Source organism: Silurus meridionalis, chromosome 11, assembly GCF_014805685.1.
Source record: "Silurus meridionalis isolate SWU-2019-XX chromosome 11, ASM1480568v1, whole genome shotgun sequence".
Classification (NCBI taxonomy): domain Eukaryota; kingdom Metazoa; phylum Chordata; class Actinopteri; order Siluriformes; family Siluridae; genus Silurus; species Silurus meridionalis.
Window position 1 is genome coordinate 4,320,149 of NC_060894.1, and position 22,405 is coordinate 4,342,553.

Consider the following 22,405-nt stretch of genomic DNA (forward strand, 5'->3'; position numbering starts at 1 on the left):
AACCAAATCGCTTTAAAATGCAATACGTATGAATACGTGTTAAATGAAACAGTAGGTTTGCAATAATGAATTAGAAATTGTATTTAAAGTGTACAGTCTGGATTAATGACCGTATGCACTATAACTGATGGCCTTACAGCAAAGAACTCTTGCAGGGTCCTGGGCTGGGGTTTTATTTATTAGAAACCTGCTTTATTTATTCAAAATCTAATGTCATCCATCAAACCCAGTTTTTGACAATATTGCAATATTTATTATTTATGGCTGTTATTTATCACTTTGGAAATTTGAGCCTGGACACATGTGCACTATATCTTTAGCAGGTCCATGCTGTTAATACCTCTTTACCACCATTCCCATCCCTCTACTTGTATATTTAAACTTCACCTTTAAACCTGGAATTTTGTTATATAGTTTATATTATACATAGTTTAGTATATATATTATAGTTTTGAGAAGCAGCTGTGAAATAGCTAAAGTGTCTGTGTTTAATGTGATCTGATGATTGTTTGTCCAAAAGCCGATCTGTGGTTTACACGAGCTGCAGCTAATTTACTTGTTATAATAGAGCCTATCTTTAGTGCACTGCTTCCTTCACTATGGTTTATAGACAGAAATAAAACCACAGCCTTGTGCATTTTCAGAGAATCTTCTGCTTTTTTTTTTTTTTTAAAGTAAAAGAGTCAGACCTGTAGCATGTTTAAAGGAACTGAACTGAAATGAATACACAATTTCCAAATGCAGTAACCCAAGCAAGACAGGTTTAAATTTAACATAAAAAAGGAAGTAGTTAGCCTCCAGTTTAGCACTGAGCACAGTGCATGCCTTAAATTAGCTCTAGAGTTTTTTACAGTTGGTTTTTGAAGGAAATAGGAAGGAAGGAAGGAAGGAAGGAAGGAAGGAGGGAGATTAAGAGTAAAGAAATACATTAAACTAAGAAAGGAATGAATGAAGAAAGTATCAGACAGATGAGAGAAAGGAAAAAGGTAGAACCAAAGAAAAGAAAGGAGCTATGTATTTGGTATTATGTATGAAAACCTGGTCAAGTGTTTGCAATAAAAGCACCAGAAAAGTTTCTTTAAAATGACGGTTTAAAAAAAAATATTTGATCGATGGATCATTAACTTTTAATCACCGTGGGTTCAAAATATTGCAATAAAACAATATTGTCATGTCGATGCCCTTTACAGGTAAGAGTGAACATTCTGTTTATTGAGGCAACAAGAAATAAAAATGGTTTAAGAAAAAGAAATTGTACATTTCCTTTCATTTAGTTTAATCACAAAAAAACACAGAGGTTAGGTTTTCATTATAGATATTTTAAGGGAAAAGTCACCAATAAATGGTAAAAGGTTATTGAAATGTATGCGAGAGAATCACAGGGGAAAAAAAAAAAATATATATATATATATATATATATATATATATATATATATATATATATATATTTATATTTATATTTATATTTATTTATATATATATATATATATATATATATATATATATATATATATATATATATATATATATATATAAAACACAACTAAATAAAACAGTTTGGAGACTCTAACTGGAAACAGTGCTGTTACATTGCTGATGCTTAAGGGAACTGGCTCGGTGAAAATTGCATGCAAATTGGTGCAAGAGCTCTGAGGATTAATCTCGGAGGAAACAGAGCTATGTGAGGGTGATTAAATAAATCATACACCTTGGAAGTCATCGTCCAGCTGTGGAGAAACACTGCTCTCCCGTGTCTGATGGAGGCATTACAGAGCTGTGAAAGAAATCTGGTGTATAAACTGTAATGCTTCAACTGAATTAATAATGTCTAGGGAAAGGAAGGAATGAGATGAAAGAAGGAAGTAGAGGAAGGAAGTATAGGAAGGAAATATAGGAAGGAAGAAAGGAAGGAAAATTAGGACTGAAATATAGAAATTTAGGAAGGAAGGAAGGAAGAAAGAAAACTATTATTTAATTATTATATTTAGCTCTAATAAGACCTAATTATTATGGTGGAAACTAGAATTCACATATATATTAGAGTTTATAGTGAACACCAGGTGTGTAGGGAGAGAAATAAAAAAGTAGACATGCACCCTTACTAATTAATTATTGCACACAACATTTTTCCTCAAACAGATGGTTCAATTTGCATACGTTTTGGTCAGAGAGAACACTCAATTAATATAAACGTCCCAAACCATTAAACTTCAAATTTCACCAGGATTTGTTGGATAACACCATCACCACCAGGTGCTGAAGCAGTTAGTATGTCTATTCTTTTCCGATCCAGCCTCCATCTCTTTATTTCCTCTCAGTGAGTGGCTCCTTCTGGATTCTCTGGATTCTCTGGTTTCTCCCAAAGCTAAACATGACAGCAGGTGATTTGATAGCTCTAAAATACCCCTAGGGATGGTTGTATGTGGGAAAGTGAAATAGGTGCTCTGATCTGTTGTCCCATTCAAAGTGTCTTCTGGCCTCAGACCAGAACCATTACTGTATGGAGAGATTCTTATATTGCATATTCTTTTACAAATAATATCTATAAAAAGTTGTGTATTCACATTTTATGTATGTATGTATGTATGTATGTATGTATGTATGTATGTATTTATGTATGAATGTATTTATGTACGTATGACTGACCTGGTGCTCTGACCCTAACAGAACTCATATGTATATGTATGTATGTATGTATTTATGTATGTATGTATGTATGTATGTATGTGTGTATGGCTAACCCTGTGCTCTGACCACTGAATGCTGATGCAAGTAGTGTTATTTATCAGATTTACAAGATTTTCCTTGAAACAGAAAATCAGGGCTGGCTATACCGAGTGACTCCTCCACCTTCACAACTTCACACCTTCAGATTCCACCTCAAAAAACTCACTGTTCCCATTCCAACCACACAAACAATTGCAAGTCTAGATTAGACAACTGTGATACTTTATTGTCAAGATGTTTTTGTAAGTGCATAAACAAGCTTCAGTTCGTCCAGAATGCAGCAAGAAAAGTCCTTACCAGAACCAGAAAATACGACCACATCACCCGTGTCTTGTTATGTCTACACTCACTCTAAATTAAATCTCGCATTGATTAGAAAATGCTTACATATAAAGCATTGAATGGTCTCATGCAACACTAACTGTGCAAACCTTTTTTCCATTATGACCCCAATGCCTACTTCGATCAAAAGGTGCAGGCTATTTGTTGGTACCTTGAATAATAAAGACTACAGAATGGGGTAGAGCCCCACAGTTTAGTGTTCAAGTCTAGGCTGAAACACATTTGTTTAGTCAAGCCGTCAGAAGGGTTTCTTAGGTAAAGGAGAGAGTTCTGGAAGGATCATGAATATAGAGTGTTTTGGTGAACTGGGATGTTTGGATGATGCCATAGCTAGTCTTGCTGGAGTCCCTACTTACACCCTCATCACACTAAATAGTGCCCTTAAACATTTATGAAACAAACCTTATTTCTCTCTCCCTATCACGCCTTTATTCTCTGTCTCTCTTTCCCACACTGTCAAGTTAAACATGCTCCTGAGGTAGCAGCGACCAGTGTTACTGTCTCTTTCTTCTCTTTGGATCTGCTCAATTCATCCCGGCACCCTACCTGTGGATGGAGTTCTCTTTCATTTAAGTCAACTCTGTACAGCTAAGGATGGTTCCACATCAATATCCTAAAGATCAATGAAGTTACTGAGCAATTCTGATACTGAGCATGGATTTGGACTGTAATTAATATCAACAGACTATTATAATGGCTCAGGACCGCAGTTCACATGAACAGTTCTGCATTTACGCACTTATCACAGATAAGTACACCTCTACAATGATGAAACAGTAATGAATAAATTGAACTGAATTGAATTTTTTTAATTATTCCCAGTGGTGGACAGTAATAAAGTAAATGTATTTGATTACTGTACTTGAGTAGCTTTTTCGTGTATTTTACTGAGTATTACTTATATTTCACTACATTTTAACGTCAGTTATCATACTTTCCACTCAAATGCATTTTGCTAAATCAGTCGTTGCTTTTTATTCATGAGTGGATTTATTTCACATATGGAGGGTGAAAAACCATTTTACTAAGGCAAACTCCAAACCTCTACACTACAACCACAACTGTGCACCTACATCATATGGAGCAGGTCAGAATCAATGTTTGTCTAATAACATGACAAAAACATGAAAAATGTAATAAAATACAACCTACACACCAGAGATGCATACTATTAATTTGCACCGCTTCTCAGAGGCTGTAATGGCCGACCTCCTCGTAATGTCTAGCTTTTCTTAAAAATAGTATGTCCGAGACCAAATCAATTTCTCTTTCTCCGTAAGCGTAAAAAAGTCTAACAGATGTATTAATGTGTGCAGAGCTACACAGGTGTTTTGCCAGTCGCACTTGGCTGTAACAGTTTTCCTCCGACCAACCAATCAGAGGACGGAAAAATGCTGACGCCATTCTGGGCTAGCTAGCTAACCCTGTGAGGAGAATATGAAATCTGATTGGTTAAAGAAACAGACCCATTGCTAATAGAGACTAGGGTAAAAGAGCCAGCAGTACAGACTTTGAAGGCCCTGGCCAGATTAGATTGACATGGCAACACATAGAGGCTGAAATCTGATTGGACAAAAAAATCTAACATCCACATACACGTACTGGAAGCAGTCCAGCCAAGAGACACACTACATAACAAAGAGAATAGACTATTGGGAATAAATTAATACGATTTAATGAAACAAATATTATATTTTATGTTGTAAATGTAGGTAAGTGCTTCTGATAGTGTTTAAGCCAGGAGAGACAGCTTTGCTAGCAAGGCCACCCGCCACTAATAGCCATAATAAACCATAGTATGTTGGATACATCAGAAGATTTGAAGGCAAATACTTTTACTCAAGTGAAAGTTTATAGGGCCACTTTTACTGGAGTGTTTTACAGAGTATCTCTACTTTAATTCGAGTCCATGGTTTGTGTACTTCATCCACCACCGATGATTCCCCACGACCCTGGGCAGTTTTAAAGCCCTTATTGCCCTTTCCAAGATGGCGACGCGTGTGACGGATCGGACCGGATCTCATGGGTTTGGGCTTAATGACGCACTACGCTAGGTCCCGGCCTCCGGATTCTCCATACTCCATACGCCGGTAGCGTACGCGGCGCGTCGTGTTGTTACGTAGCCATATGCACGCAGGGGGAGTGAGAGGAGCATGAATGGAGCAAAATGGCGGATCATGTGCAGGTAAGCCGAGCTTTAATATGTTGTTATTGTGATCGCGTGGATTTGGGAGTTTCGCTTGGAGTGACCAGGGGGAAAGAGCGGAGGGCGGGTTTCCTCTGCGGCTTTTTTTGTTTCTCCCGACCGCGTCGGATTTGTTTGTAAATGCGCGATGTAGGGGAAGGGTACGCGGAGCGACGGCGGGGCGGACACGGCGGCGTGCTTTATATTGGATGCGCTGAGCGGTGTGTTGTTGACTTGTGGCCTGTCATGGTGACACGTCCTGGACGCTCAGAAAACGCCATGCGTCCTTTATTTACTTATGATTATTTATTTATTTATTTTTCGCAATAGACGTGCAATAACGAGTCTTGAGAGCGTGTATCCTGCATGCAATCAAAAGCACATCAAGTTTCATCCAAATACTTCAGATGCAGCACAATTATTCGCCCCCTTTCTGCACTCGTGGAATTAAAGCTTTTGCATGTATGGGGTGGTATCATTTTTGTTTTTTTATTTAATTTCTCTTATTTATTTTACGACATAAAATGCACTTCTTGGCTTGGAACGAATGTGTTGATTGCAATGGGACCAGTGCTATGTGACACACTGTAAACACGGCCATATGCAATACAGTGCAATAGTGCAATGTTCTAAACATGGGGCATATTGCATAGATTATCCCAGATTAACATTTTAAAATCAATAAAATATATATTTAATAGTACATTATCTCAAGTGCATGTCTTTTTAATGACACTAGTAGCGTTGGTATTTAGTATAATGGATTTAAGGAAACGCCCTGCATTTGCATTAAAGTCTAATTATTATTTTTTTGTGGAAAAAAATCAAATAATAAATATTGTTAAATTATATATATTTAAGCCGTTAATATCAGCTGCTCTGGTGTGTGTGTGTGTGTGTGTGTGTGTGTGTGTGTGTGTGTGTGTACACATCTTCCATGCACTGCTAGTGTATTGCTAGCAAGGTTCACCTTAATGCTATGCTAGCCGTATGGTTAGCATCGAGCTATTTGCCTCCCTTGCTGGTTTACTTAGCATTAGCCGTGTAGCTCAAATTCTCCCGCGCGACCCTATAACACACATTTTAATGCCGCGAATTAATAAAAGTAGAAATAATTCTGTTGTTCTAACGCACCAAATTATACAATTTGCATTTATATTCGTTTTTGGCTATTTGTGAATTTCCATGAAACAATATTCAGTTGAAAACTAAACCGAAACCGGCTAGCTAGCTTGCTAGCTTTTTAAACGCTTAGCCACTAGCTAATCTGGATTTATTTATATTGTACACACAGTGATATTATTATAATCACCATTTAACTAAAAAAACGTGCATGGTCAATTGTGCATCTTTAATTTTTGTGATATTTCTATTTACAATCTGTTTGTTTCTTAGCTGACTTGGCTAGCTGCCATGGAGTGTATTGTTAAAAGTATATTAGCATGATTAGCATTACTTCAGCCAGTATTAACAAGTGGGTGATTAAGAGACTGCTCCAAATTATTATTTTATTTTTGATTATTACACATAATTTATTGTGTTATAACACATTTATGTAAATCCTTTGCCAAACCCGTGCTGCAATATTATTTTTTTTATAATATTTAATAGTTCAGCTCTTCTCCTCCTGTTCCTCAGTGCTGTTCAGTTTCTCCGTATTTATTTAAATGAATAAAATGATTAGCTGATATTAGTTAAAATGTTGTGATTATGGCCCCCAAAAACACTAACAAGAATTATAATGGGGAAAAATTTGTCAATGAAGCTAAACACTTTTAACAGTGACCATTGTCTCAAAGCAGCTTCACAAAATGAAATAAATCATGAATAAACATTATAAATGTCTGTTATTTCCCTATATTTATAAGTCTATCCCTGACTGTGGCAAGGAAAGCTTGCTGAGATGATATGTGGAGGAAACATTGAGAGGAACTGGACTTGGAGAACCTCTGTTCATCTGGGTGACATTGAATGTCCATTGATTTTAGTTTTACTATTGTTGAGGGTGGGTTCTCTTCTCAGTGTAGATCCACTCAGGTCTTCTTTCTTACACTATCTGTGAAGAGAACTCATCCTGATCTGGGTAACATCAAATGTCCATTTATTCTAGTTCCATCAGTGTTGAGGGGGTTTTCCCTTCCGAGTCTGGATCCTCTCAAGGTTTCCTCTTTATACTATCTCGGAGGAGAACTCATCCTCATCTGCATGACACCGAATGTCCATTACTGTTTTAGCATTGTTGAGGTTGTCTGTTCACTGATGGACACTTCAGTGCAGCGCTATTCACGGCAATTGCTGTTTTAAAGCATTTTTTTTATACTGTTTGTATGAATTACAGTCCAAATCCATCCTCTTGGTCCTTAAGTGTAACCTTCAGTGTAATCTTTAGATTGTTCATGAGGAACCATCCTTAGCTGCAGCGAGTACTCCATCCAGAGGTAGGGCATCAGGGTGAAACATGCAGGTCGGGAAAAAAGAAACAGAGCAATGACTGGTACCTCAGGAGCATGTTTGACTTCACAAAGAAAGAGAGCTTGCTTTGCACTTGGCGCTGACTATACAGATGAACTTTGACCTGTGAATTCTTGAGCCTCAGTGTCATGAGACGATAGAAGGCATTATATTATAACTGACCAATGGTCACCTGGGACTTTTGTATTTCATTAGTGTAGTTTGGTTGTTTGCTGAAAGCATCACACACGTTCAATAGAAGCTGCTTTAATTCATTTGCACATGATACCTTGATAAGACGACTGTATTAAGGTTTTTAGACACCTGACCATAAGATTTGTGTGGTAAAAGTTTCAAGATTTTTCACTTAAACACGTTGCTTTAGTGTAGTGTAGCGTGTTACATCACATCCATGTGATGCAGCAGGAGGAGCAGTTTGAAAGCCACGGGGTTGTGAGGGAATTAATTTGTTCAGGCATAGGTGGTTGCTTTATCAGAGCAAAATTGATTACTTGATTTGCTGATTGACGTCTGACAAACGGGTGAATTGCCATTGGGTCGTTTTTTTCTCATTTACACATCTGGCAACCGTTCATAAAACTCTGACTAAAAATGTATAGACGATCTGATGGTGATTGAGATGTGATTCCCTCAAAAGATTGATGCCACCGTATCTTCTAAGAGGCAGAATAATTAGTCATGTTATGCCCAGTAAACTAATGCTACACCTGTGTTTTCTGTTACGTCGTATGTGTGTGAGAGAGAGAGACTCGTGTTGTAATCCTTGCTACACACTCATTTATGTCCACTACACACACCTGAGCATCTCAACACCACATACTTCTTCATGTCCAGGTCGGATGGATCTATTACACCTTTCAACGTTTCCGTACTCGGACAACAATCATGTAATGCAACAGATTTATTGCCAGTCGCATTTGATGCCTTTTTTTAATTTTTGTATAGTTTACAGTATGATGTATAAAGTGTAGATTTTGTGAAAGAAGTTATTGCGAGGAAGTCGTCTTTTTTTTTTTATTTAATTCAACCTTAAATGTGCTCTGTCTTCTGTGTTGGTTCTTTTTTCTTTGGTGTTGTAATTGAGTTTCAGATCATTGACCCACACAAAGGTAGAAGCATCTACTGTCTGATTGTACTGTTTTTGACCCTTGACGAAAACTTCCAGCACAAAGGACATCAGAAGTGTGAGGCGTCCGTTTAACAACTTCATTCCAATCCCTTTAGCTTTGTTCAGACTGTCTAACTTTGACCTGTGAATTCTTGAGCTTTAGTGTCATGAAACAATAAAAGGCAACATGGCCCTGTGTGGAAAATGTTTCTCAGTTTCTACAGTAGAATTTTGAGTTTTAAAAATTTATGATTATTTGTATTGTATTTTTTATTTTATTTTTCATTTAAAATTATTATGTATAAAATGATTTGTATTATTAGCTGTAGATTATGTGAATGGCCATTTGAACAAGCATTTGGTCCAGGAACTGTAATGTGTTCGAAAGAGTGCATTAATGTAAACCTGTGATTCAGAGTTGCTGTTCTAGACAAGGAGCCAATCAGATTAAAGAATTCAAGAGTGCTGTCAAATTTGTAGACTTTATTCTCGCTTTTCAGCCCGCACCCTTTTTTTTTTTTACTACACGCTGCACTTTTTGCGGTCTAGAAGCACGACCGCCATGACTGCCCACAGCGCAAACGCAGTAGTTTCGAATCCAAACGCAGGTGCAGCATGGCTTTGACACATTTTTACTGAATGCATTAAAGTCTTTACTTTTTTTGTCGATTTTGTTTAGGCAGGACTGAAAGTGTGCGAACTTCACGCACGCGTCTCTTATCTGGTACATGCAGCTGTGTGCGCCTCTTTTATCTTTTTCTTTACACATCTCATCTATATTCTCCTCCTTAAATTTTGAGCTCACACCCTTGCATCAGACTCATGCTATATGAAGTTATGGGGTTGTCCAAAAGTGTGAAAGTTCCCAGAAAGGGGCTGCATGAAGCGGATCGGGGAAAAAAAAAAAAAAGCTACAGCTATTTTAGTGAATGGACTATTAATGTAAGCGAGTGTGAAAGGGGGTTTAACGAGTCACTACCCAGTTTAAAAATGTCACAGAGTATTGAAGCAGCAATCAGCATTTTTACCCTCCTTGTTAATTACTTGTACAAGTAACTCGGGAAAATATGCAGAACTTGACTTAAAATGAATGGGTAACAAACAACATATTTAATGTTGTTTGGTGCTTCTTTATCAGAACAGTCAGTCATCACATCATCCCCATATGTTTCACACACTTACTGCTGTTCTAAAGTAACCTCTTAGGCACAATACTGTTATTTCCACTACCATGCACTCTCACAGTTTATGTACATTACTGATCTGTCATACACTCCGTATATTGTGTCCTATTTAATACTCGTTTTTCTATACAGTGGTCCCCCGGAATCCACAGGGTTACGTTCTAAGACCTCCACGAGTTCTGAAAATCTTGGACGTACCCCCGCAGCCCCTATGGGACCTCAGTGAATTCATCTAGACATTGTCACATTATAATCGTAATAGTGTACAGTATTTAACCAAATACTTCGTTTAAAATGTTATTCCTAACGTTCCTGAACATTCGGGCCCGCTGTGGAGCTCCGTGAGTTTTTTACGATAATCCGCAACCTGCCCTTAGGTTCCAAATGAGAACCCAGGATTGCTGGGCTATTTAATGGCTTAGAAACTGACACTATATGGACAAAAGTATGCGGAGACCCGAGCATGGGATTAGTGTGCTTTTAGAACATCCCATTCCACATTTAGTTCCTATTTGCTATTGGAACCATTTACGGTTTTTGGAAGATGTTCCACTGAATTTTGCAGTGCGCTTGTGGAGATTTGTGCTCATTCAGCCATAATGGTGTTAGTAAAGTCAGATACTGATGCTGAGTTGAGAAGCCCTGGGGTGCAGTCAGGGTTCACATTCACCTCAAAGGTGTATAATAGGTTTGAGGTCAGAGATCTTCACTCCAACTCATGTAAAGCATATCTCCATAGAGATGGCCTTGCCATGCTGGAACAGGTTTGGGTCTCCTTGTTGAAGTGAGGGGAGATTTTCATACTACAGGGTCCAAAGACATTGTATACAATTGTGTGTCTGACTTTTGTTGTAACAGTTTGTGAAAACCCCAGCTGCCTGGAAAAGTCAGGTGTCCCAATACTTTTTGTCCATATAGTTTGTTTGAAAAGCAGTTTTTTACTCCAGAATGCTATTCAGTTTTTGGATGTTCGTGTCTTGGGTTGGTTTATAGACAGACATTCTATTGTTGATCCTGAGGGCGGAGCTTTGCGGTCATGGGTGCGAACGAGACGAGGAGGAGAAGAAAGAAGCATCGTTCAAACCGAGAATGGCGTCTGCTTGACCATTAATCTTTCCCGATCCACGATTAAACTGCTAAAGAAAACGGCTACGTTGCACATTCCTGTATGCACGAGTGTATAATGGAAGAAAGGAAACAAGCGCTGAGGTTACTGCCGAATCATCCAATCAAATAATCCGTTAGTATATTAACAGCTGATGAATCAATTAAACAACAATTAATCCAACTGACCTTAAATATTTTTCTCTGCTTCGTATCTTTAAGTGCTGCTTTATCAGAACAGTCAGTCATCACATTATCCCCATATGTTTCACACACTCTTACGCACAATACTGTTATTTCCACTACCATGCGCTCTCACAGTTTATGTACATTACTGATCTGTCATACACTTTGTATATTGTGTCCTATTTAATACTCGTTTTTCTATACAGTGATCCCCCGAAATCCACAGGGTTACGTTCTAAGACCTCCGCGAGTTCTGAAAATCCGGGACGTACCCCCGCAGCCCCTATGGTACCTCAGTGAATTCATCTAGATGTTATTTCACTTTATAAGCGTAATAGTGTACAGTATTTAACCAAATCCATCGTTTAAAATGTTATTCCTATTGTTCCTGAACATTCGGTCCCGCTGTGGAGCTCTGTGAATTTTTTACGATAATCCGCAACTTGCCCTTAGGTTCCAAATAAGAACCCGGGAATTTTCCGAACCGCGAATTATCAGGGGTTTAACTGTATTGTCTGTTCTGTTTTGTTTAGTTTAAGCTAAATCTATAGTGTTATTTATGTCTGTACTTTTGAGAGTCACCAACAGCTGGATTTTCCTTGTGTGTGTCAACATACTTAAACCTGATTCTTATTTCAGAAGTTTAGAGGTTATTAAAGAAGCATTTTTGAGTATTAAAGAGCATGACGTTGACAAAATATAATTCAGTAGTATAGTACAGAATATTTCTTTATTTTCGATCCTGAAACCAGAGAGGAGAAAACTTTCTAAAAGCATGACCTGTTCAGTATTTAGATTTGTGCTTGGTGAGCGTGTTTTTATTTATTTATTTCTCGCACCAGTTTGATTGAATCAATTGATTCCAACCACAAACTTGTTCAAAGAAATGCCCAGTAGGCTTATTGCAACTTAAAAATGCAGAGTCATCTTTTACAATGTCCAGAGAGGCAGAATTCAATCAAATTAAAATGTTAGTGTTTTTACAGTCAAATACCAGCGCAGATGAAGAGGAACGGGTTCTACTGGGTCGAGATGAACCAAAGTGAAGATTTTGGCCTTTTAGCACATCGTTCACCTTTTTTAAACTGTTTCATTTTTCATATTTTTTTTAGCCAGTGACAGACAACATTTATTGGTCATTTTAATTGACATTTTTTGATTAGTTCTAATATTTGCACTAGTAATTTTGACCTTTTTATAAAAAAAAAAGATTTGGATTTAATTTTATTTTAGATTCTGGTAAACATTAATAAATGATGACATGATTTTTTGACTTCGGCAGTGTTCATGCTTGTGCTTATACAAACATTACAGTAGCCGAATCCTGCATAAATGCACCAATAAACCTTCATCATTTGTTTTCTTGGAAATCGTTGACCTTTGACGGACTACATTGCTGGTTGAACATAAAGTACGTTCACATATTACAGCAACTGGTAGCGGCAAAGTATTGGTTTTCACAAAAGTCAGCAGTTTTTGGAGACAGTGTGTGTAGGTAGCTAAATGTGGAGTCCAGCAACGTGACTAGGATGAGAAAATTTCACCAAAAATGTAGACTCTGTTGGAGTGAATATGGTAGTGCACACACCATCCTTCTCCTGATTTATTGTAAAAAGGGAATACCACTTGCACCACCCACTGAAAATGTTACCAGTATTAGGACCTCCTGCTGGTACGACCACTCGCAAGGGTAAAATTGTGTGAACACAGTATAAGAAAGGTCTTACACATGATAAAACTTTGGCTTTGTGCAGCTTTATCACAGTCCGATGTGGGTTTTCGAATCGGGCTGCTGTTAGCGATTATTCTTTAGCGTTTTATGTCCAGCTTCAAGATTTTCTCTTAAAAGAAGAAAATTCTGAAAATTCCGCATATCGAGGCAGTGAATGAATGAAGGAATGAAGACATTTGTTAAAGTATGCTGAAATAAGTAGAACATTTAAGGAAATCCTATCTTTAGTACATTTAAATGTTAAAAACACAAACTTATATACACAGCTGTATTACCCAAATTGGGTCTAAAAAATTTAAACTATTTAATACAAATTTTCCATTTATTGGATTTAAATTAATCAGTTTAATTGGTTACTCAATTTAATCAATATAATCGAAAATGTATTGCATTAATTCAATTTATTTTATTTTATATATTATTTAACCAAGTAGGTATTCTATTTACGACTTTACGACCACAATCGCTAGCCGCAGCATACGTTATTTTTTTACCAGCTTCCGGCATAATTTCACAGTACTGTACATATAGCCTACTCTACTTATGACCAAATCATGTTACCAGTGTCGTACGCCACGGCTAGTGCGTACCAGCTTCCGGCATCATTTTACAGTACTCTACATATAACCTACTCTACTTACGACCAAATCATGTTACGACCAATTTAACGGTCCAATTGTGGTCGTAAGTCGACGACTACCTGTATATATAAAATATTTGGGTCACCTGATTTTTGCTGCTGTATGTGGGTTTTTCCAAACTGTTTCACAAATCTGGAGGCACTCAATTGTACCTGACGTCTTTAGATGCGCTGTAATAAAAGTTTGCATTCACTTGAACTTGTAAACCCAAACCTGTGCACAAAGTGAGATCTGGTTTACATGCTTTGGAGAGAAAGATCTTAAGTGGTCTGCTATAGAGCTCTGATCTCATCCCTACTGAACACCTTTGGGATTAATGTGAACGCTGACTGCACCCCAGGTCTCCTCACCTACATCAGTACCTGCCTTTCATAACACCCTCGTGGGTGATGAACACAAATATTGATAAGCAAACTCCAAAATCTAGTGAAACATCTTCCCAGAAGAGTGGAGGGAATTAGAAGAGCAAATTGGGACTAAATGTGGAATGTAATGCTCAAAAATCACATACCGTACTTATGTCCAGGTGACCCAATACTTTTGGCAATGTAGTGTTTATAAATAAAAGACGAGAAGGGGGAATTGGCAACACAGACAGGGCTGGAAACCTGCGTACGCCACTTTCCACTTGAGACCCCAGAGCGGGTGGTGCATCAGTAATAATGGTCCGTGGGGAAACGCAGTGCTCAGAGTGTAGACAAAGTGATTAAACGAAGCATCGAGGCAAATCATTTGTATTCGAGTTACTTGAGTTACTCGAGGAATAGTTTCAGCCATAGTTTGGATTCTAAAGTGTGTTTCCTAGTTTTGTCTTTGTGCTTGGAGGCTAACGCAAGTCCATAGACGGTGTTTGGAACAATATCAAGTGCAGATGTGGGCAACACACACACACACACACACACGTTTACTGCTTGTCTGTTCATTTTGACTGCACTGTGTATCGACTGTTATACTGAGACTCCTTCCATATGAATTCAATAAATTAAACAGATCTTCATAATCAACACGTTCGTCCTCGTCACGTCTGTGGACGAGCGGTTGCTACGGTAACGCTAACGTATCACAGTGAGTGCTCCATCACTACAAATCAGCGTTACGGTTTCAGTTGAAACTCTTCTGACCAATTAGATTCTAGACTTCCAGGCGTAGTTTCCCGACGCCGATCGAGCGCGCGCTTTTTAAGTGTGTATGACGTGATGATTTTGAATAGCGTGTTTCTTAGGAGGCTTACGGTTTGTGTGTGTTTCAGAGCCTAGCCCAGCTAGAGATCCTGTGTAAGCAGCTGTACGAGACGACGGACACGAGCACGCGACTGCAGGCCGAGAAAGCGCTCGTCGAGTTCACCAACAGTCCCGAGTGTCTGAGTAAATGCCAGCTGCTGCTGGAGAGGGGCAGCGTGAGTGTTTACCATCTCTTTCTCTCTCTCTCTCACACACACACACACACACACACACACTCCTGTCTGATTTACCAATTACAGGATATTTATTAACGAGGACCTCATTCATCTCTCGCTACGCACGCCTCGGATCGGCTCCGTCTCAAACGAGAAATGCGTTCTTGAGCCCAGTGATCGTGGCAAATCTCCACTTTGCTTTTACTATGTTTGTTTCTGTTTTTGTTTGGATCTGTTACTTCTGCTCGTTTAAGAGTTGAAGTTGTTGTCGCGATGAGAGCTGGATCTCTATCTTTTGCTAGGGGTGTGTGTGTGTGTGTGTGTGTGTGTGTGTGTGTGTGTGTGTGTGTGTGTGTGTGTGTGTGTGTTGGGGGGGCGCAGAAGAAAACTTCGCACGGGTGCGATTGTGTTATTTTCCTCACCCACTCCGATCTATTTTTAGATTAAAACGTGAGTAAAATATGAACACTGTCAATGAGTCATTGATTCTGTTTTGTGGAGCAATAAAATGAAAAGGTATTTATATACACACGCTATACAGGCAAAAGTATCGGGACACCCGACTTTTCCAGCCGTATGCGGTTCTTCGCCAAAGTGGGAAGCAGTAGCTCAACAGTTAAGGCTCTGGGTTGCTGATCAGAAGATCAGGGTCCAAGTTGCCACTTTCGGGCCCTTGAGCAAGGCCCCTAAACCCTGTCTGCTCCAGGAGCGGTGTATCATTGCCAACCTTGCACTTCCTAACGAGCTGGAATTTCACCGTGCTGTAATGTACATGTGATGAATATTTACTTGACTGCTACCACAAACCTGGAGGCAACAATTGTATTGGATAATCTAGAAGAAACAGAAGACCCAAATCCTCCTCCAGCATGACACTGCTCTTGTGTATGAAGATGTATATGGAGTGGAAGATCTCGAGCGGCCTGCTATAGAGTTCCCGTCCTATTGAACACCTTTGGGATGAATTTTTTACACTGACTGCACCTCAGGCCGCCACATCAGAACCTGACTTGCGTTGTGGCTGAACGAATCTTCACAAACCTCCACAAGCACACTGAAATCTAGTGGAACATCTTCCCAGAAGAGTCAAGGCTATTATAACAGCAAATCAGGACCGAATGTGGAATAGGATGTTTATAAAAGTGTCCTAAGTTTTTGTCCATGTAGTGTGTGTCTTTTCCTTTATAGTTACATGTTATTATAATAGTGTGAGAGGTTTTGCTTTTGATCTGTGGTGTCGGTTCCTCTGATGCTGTTTGCTTAACAGTCCTCTTTATGTCTGTCTGTGTGTGTTTGGTCGTCTGTAGTCGTCTTACTCTCAGCTGCTCGCAGCCACGTGCCTCTCCAAGCTGGTGTCCCGCACAAGCAACCCTCTGCCACTGGAACAGCGCATCGACATCCGTAAGACAGATCACACACACACACACACATACACACACACACACACATTCAACAGCATCTCTTTCATTGCCTCTCTCCCTCCTCTTTGTCTCTGTCTGTCTCTGACCTGACAGTGCTTTATCTGTCTCTTTGTCTCTGACTCTGTTTCACTCTCTCTATCTTTGTGTCTCGCCTGTATTTATTCTCTCCATCTCTCATGTTCTCTCACGCTCTCTCTCTTTCATTTCTGTCTGTCTGCATTTCGAAGTCTCTCTGTCCATGTCCTCGATTGTCTTGATATTTCCTTTCATTCTCTCTCTCGATCCCTTGATCTCATTCTCAGAACATGCAGATTGAAACTAAACCTATATATTAGTTACTCACTCAAAGATACAATAGATTCTTCTCCTCATTTTTTTGGCTTCTTCCATTAGGGGGCGCCACAGCAGATCATCCGTCTCCATACCCCCCTGTCCTCTATATATTTTACCCCCAACTACCTGCATGTCTTCCCTCACCACATCAATAAACCTTCTCCTTGACCTTCCTCTTTTCCTTCTTCCTGATGGCTCCATTCTCAGCATTCTCCTACTGATATACCCCATGTCCCCCCTCTGCACATGTCCAACCCATCTCAACCTGAGGGAACGACACTGTGAAACGGTTTAGCGAGGAGAAATCGATCTACATATAAAATATTGGTCGTAAATTTTTTTATCGCTTTCTAAATAATACAAGTATACCGCACCAACTAATAATTATATATAAATTTTTTTTATTTTTTTTTACTGATGCAAATATGTTCAAACGTTCGCAATACAAATCTGTATCTGAACGAGGTTCCTTGTGCTTTCTCGTCAGGTAATTACGTGCTGAACTACCTGGCGACGCGGCCGAAGCTCGCCGCGTTCGTCACTCAGGCTCTGATTCAGCTCTACGCCCGGATCACTAAACTCGGCTGGTTCGACTGTCAGAAGGAGGATTACGTCTTCAGGAATGTCATCGTTGACGTCACGAGATTCCTGCAGGTATAAAGAAACAAAGTAGCGATCAGAACATCCAGTGTATGATTTCTGTCCCGAATGGGGACACTGATGTTTTCATGAACACACAGGTTTTGTGTATATAATAAATGTTTTTGCCTTGCGGTCGTAGGACAGCGTTGAGCACTGCATTATCGGAGTCACGATTCTTTCCCAGTTAACCAATGAGATTAACCAAGTAAGTTCCTCCGCCGTCTTCCACGACGTAAGTGTTTCATTTCAATCTGTTATTTATTTTTATTTTTTGCCTGAGCGCCTCCATAATCGCTTCGCTTTGCTGCCAAGAGTCACATTCCTTTTCTGATGATTATGAAGAAATAAAGGCCGTAATGATGCACACCTCGCATTTACATACAATAAACAGTGACAGTGCAGCCCTGAACAGTTCAGTAAATGTGTATCAGTGCCACAGATTCTCCATATAATAAAAACAGTAATCCCTCGCTTTTCCGCGGTTTGAATCTGGCAACCCCAGATTTTATCTTGGAATTGCGTTTGCCACGTTACTAATTAGTTCAGCTGATTTATTTTAGGGTATAGGGAATGTTTGATGTTGAAATACTAAAATGTATTAATAAAAATATAATTATTGATTATAAAATAAAGTAAAATTAATACAGTACAGAAAGTAAAGTATGCAGTGAGGTGTCTCTTTAACTCCGCCTCTTTCTTTTACATCATAGTACACTTCAACCAATAAACAAGCAGAGAAACTACGCATAGGCTACTACAGAACCGTATACTGTACAGTACATGTACTCACTATAAATGTGATTCTGTATTTTTAAAAAATTAAACACACACTTGCAAGAATATAGCGAATTTTGTATAAAGTGTGCGGGAAGATGATTTAAGGCTTAATTAATAAAAAAATAAAAAGCTTTCATGACTCGAAACGTTCAGCTGAAGTACTTTGCCATGCCTCTTGTAAAACGTCTTCACTAGTCTTTCTGACCTTGTGATCCAGTTCATCCCAGTGCAGATCATCACTAGTTCATCCCAGTGCAGATCAATAGGATTTAGGTGCAGTAACTGGGCAGGCCATTCCATGATAGGATATCACTCCAGCAGACTTTTTGCTCTCTAAATAGCACTTACAGAGCTCAGACGTACATTTCGGCTCATCGTCTTATTGTACGGCGAAGTCGGTTCCAACGAGCCGCAGTCCAGATGGAATTTCATGGTGGTGAAAGATGGAACGGTGGCCATGTTGGTTCAGTTTTCCTTTAACCTGGAATAAGGCTCCAACCTTCCCTGCTCCAAAACAACTCCAAACAATTGAGCTTCCACCTCCATGTTTGACTGTGGGGGTGAAGCAGTCTGCTAACATCTTGTTCTTCACTGCATGTGTGTGCAAACATTAAGAAAACCAGTGTGACACAATAACGAGGTGTAAAATGAACAGGAAGTGATTGGTTAACCAGACTATATTAAATAATGCTGTATGTTTACTTCCATAGAAATGAGCTTTGCCTTTAATATAGCAGCTTTGCAAACTTACAACCTCAGCTGTGCTCCTGGATTAAAAAAAATATTGTGAAATAAATTCTATATACACCTATATGGGCAAACGTTTGTGGACACCTTCCGTAAGAATGGTGTGCTTTTTGAACATCCCATTTCCCTATTTGCTGTTATAATAAGCTCCACTCTTGGATGTTCCACTAGATTTTTGGAGATTTGTAAAGATTCATTCAGTGATAAGCGTGTAAGTAAAATCAGGTGCTAATGGAGGTGAGGTGAGGTGAAAGGAGGTCAAAGCACTGTAGCAGGTCACTCAAGAGCTTCCACTCCAACTCACGTATCTTCATGGAGCTGGGTTTGTGCACAGGGGCATTTCAGCAGGTTCAAAGGGAAAATTTCATGCATCCAGAGACATTGTAGAAAATAGTTTACCTCCAAGTTTGTGGTGACAATTTGGGAAAGAATCACATCTGGCTGGGAAAATCAGGTGTCCAAATACTTTGTCCATATATTGTACGTGTCAAATGCTGCTGTTCTCACCGTTTGTCTTTTCCTTCCGTTCAGGCCGATACGACGCATCCACTTACGAAACACAGGAAGATCGCGTCCTCGTTCAGAGATTCTTCCTTGTTTGACATCTTCACACTTTCCTGTAATCTCCTCAAACAGGTAAAGATCTATGATCTTAGAAATCTCGATTCGCAATGATCCAAATCACGCACTTCTGTCGGCTGAATGGGACAAGAGGCTACTGAAAGGATGGTAAAATTTAGGGTGTGTTGGGAATCATGAGTTATCTAGTTCATCTAAAAACATGCCAAAGAATGTAATGATGTATAATGAAATTCGCTAGTCAGGCGAGTTAATACAGATTGAGAGGGTGTATTTACGATGATTATTTTCGACGTAGCATGTCTCGCTGTGTTTTTTCGAATGCGGACAATAATTTTGGGATTTGCAGATTCTAGTTATCGAAGCCCGATGATTTGAAAGTTTTCAGATAAATGGCACGAATACACATTAATTTACATTTAAGAGAATTTGACAGACACCCCCTATCCAGACCGACTTATAATTAACTTAGAAATCTTTTATACGACTGAACAGTTGAGGGTTAAGGGCCTTTGGGTTGGGGCCCAGCATTGGTTTACTTGGTGTTGCTGGGATTTGCACTCATGATGTTCCGAACATGCATTAGTCCCTGTAAGTTTATTCCTGATGAGCGAGCCAGTGGCGACATTGCCAAGGAAAACCTCCCTAGGATGGTATGAGGAAGAAACCTTGATAGAATCCAGATTTAGAAGGGAATCCATCCTCATTTGGGTTACACCGAATGTCTATTCATTATAGTTTCATCATTGTTAAGGTTCTTACCTGTTCACTGAGGGACACTTAAATGCAAAGCCGGCTAATTGTAGCCCAAAGCCATTGTATCAAACTGTTTATATTAAATTACAGTATACATACATCTTCATGTCAGTTTCCTTTAAACTTGTTTTGTATCCAGATATAACCTGCTGTTTCACTTTAGAGAAGTCTTTCCCCAGTGTCTTTTCTCCTATACCCAACTGTCTTTCCCCAGTGTCTTTTCTCCAATACCCAACTGTCTTTCCCCAGTGTCTTTTCTCCTATACCCAACTGTCTTTCCCCAGTGTCTTTTATCCTATACCCAACTGTCTTTTCCCAGTGTCTTTCCCCTGTACCCAACTGTCTTTTCCCAGTGTCTTTCCCCTGTACCCAACTGTCTTTTCCCAGTGTCTTTTCTCCTATACCCAACTGTCTTTCCCCAGTGTCTTTTATCCTATACCCAACTGTCTTTCCCCAGTGTCTTTCCCCTGTACCCAACTGTCTTTCCCCTGTACCCAACTGTCTTTCCCCTGTACCCAACTGTCTTTCCCCAGTGTCTTTCCCCTGTACCCAACTGTCTTTTCCCAGTGTCTTTCCCCTGTACCCAACTGTCTTTCCCCAGTGTCTTTTATCCTATACCCAACTGTCTTTTCCCAGTGTCTTTCCCCTGTACCCAACTGTCTTTTCCCAGTGTCTTTCCCCTGTACCCAACTGTCTTTTCCCAGTGTCTTTCCCCTGTACCCAACTGTCTTTTCCCAGTGTCTTTCCCTGTACCCAACTGTCTTTTCCCAGTGTCTTTCCCCTGTACCCAACTGTCTTTCCCAAGTGTCTTTTCCCAGTACCCAACTATCCTGTCTTACCCAAGTGTCTTTCCCAGTACCCTGGTGTCCTTCCCAACTGTCTTTCCCCCAGTGTCTTTCCTCAGTACCCAAGCGTCTTCCCCTGGTGTCTTTCCTGTGTACCCTAGTGTCGTTCCCTGGGGTTTTTCCCCAGTACCCTGTCTAGAGTGTGTCCTTATAGTCCGTCTCTAGATGAACAGATAAGTGTAAATGTCTTTGCAAGCAAAATGAAGATCCATTGAGCAAAAATGAAGAAAAAAAATTTGTAGTTCTGCTAAATTTTTATAGTGAGGTTGCTGCTTTTTTTTTTTTCTTTCTTTTTTTCATTATGAGCTTATTATTGACCGTTTCGTGATTTGCAGGCGTCGGGAAAAAACCTGAACCTGAACGATGAAGGTCAGCACGGTTTGCTCATGCAGCTCCTGAAACTCGCTCACAACTGCCTCAACTTCGATTTCATTGGCACGTCCACAGACGAGTCCTCAGACGACCTGTGCACCGTCCAGATCCCCACCAGCTGGAGATCAGGTGACTTTCGCACCTCTATCTTTACACGGAGACATAAACCAACTAAAGCAAACAAAAATGTTTTTTGAATTATTTTTTTATTTTTTTTGTAAAGTGATGTTTATTTTGTGGGGTTTTTTTTAGCGTATAGTTTTAGTCAGGAAAAACATGACTAACACAACAAAATGCTTCTCTTATTACCTTAAGGATAAAAACAAAGAAAAAAAAGATTTATTTACACCTATGACATGAATAATAACGATAATGTTATTAACTCTAAATGGATAATAAACATTGCACCATCCTTTAATATATACAAATATTCCACCGTTTTGTTCTGACTTCTGTCGTTTTTTTACTTTCATTTAAAATTTTTTGATAATTAAAATGAAAAATAAAATTCAACTAATGTCAGTTTGCGAAGATTTACGCTGGTCATCAAAGAAAAAAACTCCTAAATATGGAAAAAAAAAGTCACAAAAACCATAACAAACTGCAAAATCTCTTGTTAAAATATTTAAGGTAATGTATAAAATAATTTAAAAGCCTCTAAATGTAAAAAATATCTTCGTATCTGCGTGTCGTTCGGTTCCCATAGTTTCAGCGTCAACAAAAAAACAACACAGTGGATTCACGTTTATTATTATATTTAGAAAATACCAGTTTCTATGCCGCTCGTATCATTTTATTTTGTTGTATTTATCCACCACACCTTAAAGGCCGGTCCGTGAAAATATTGTCTGACATT

At 39.1% G+C, this 22,405-nt stretch overlaps 1 protein-coding gene across 1 annotated transcript in view; it reads left to right on the top strand.

Moving 5' to 3' along the window:
- Nucleotides 1-5,136: 5,136 nt before the first annotated feature.
- Nucleotides 5,137-22,405, top strand: part of xpo7 (exportin 7) — a 36,311-nt gene continuing 19,042 nt past the window's right edge. The window contains exons 1-7 of the mRNA XM_046861435.1: nucleotides 5,137-5,254; nucleotides 14,931-15,077; nucleotides 16,385-16,478; nucleotides 17,319-17,485; nucleotides 17,613-17,678; nucleotides 19,529-19,633; nucleotides 21,513-21,678. Of these exons, the coding sequence (XP_046717391.1) occupies nucleotides 5,237-5,254; nucleotides 14,931-15,077; nucleotides 16,385-16,478; nucleotides 17,319-17,485; nucleotides 17,613-17,678; nucleotides 19,529-19,633; nucleotides 21,513-21,678 (763 nt within the window). The 5' untranslated portion in view covers nucleotides 5,137-5,236. The remainder of the gene's footprint in view (nucleotides 5,255-14,930; nucleotides 15,078-16,384; nucleotides 16,479-17,318; nucleotides 17,486-17,612; nucleotides 17,679-19,528; nucleotides 19,634-21,512; nucleotides 21,679-22,405) is intronic.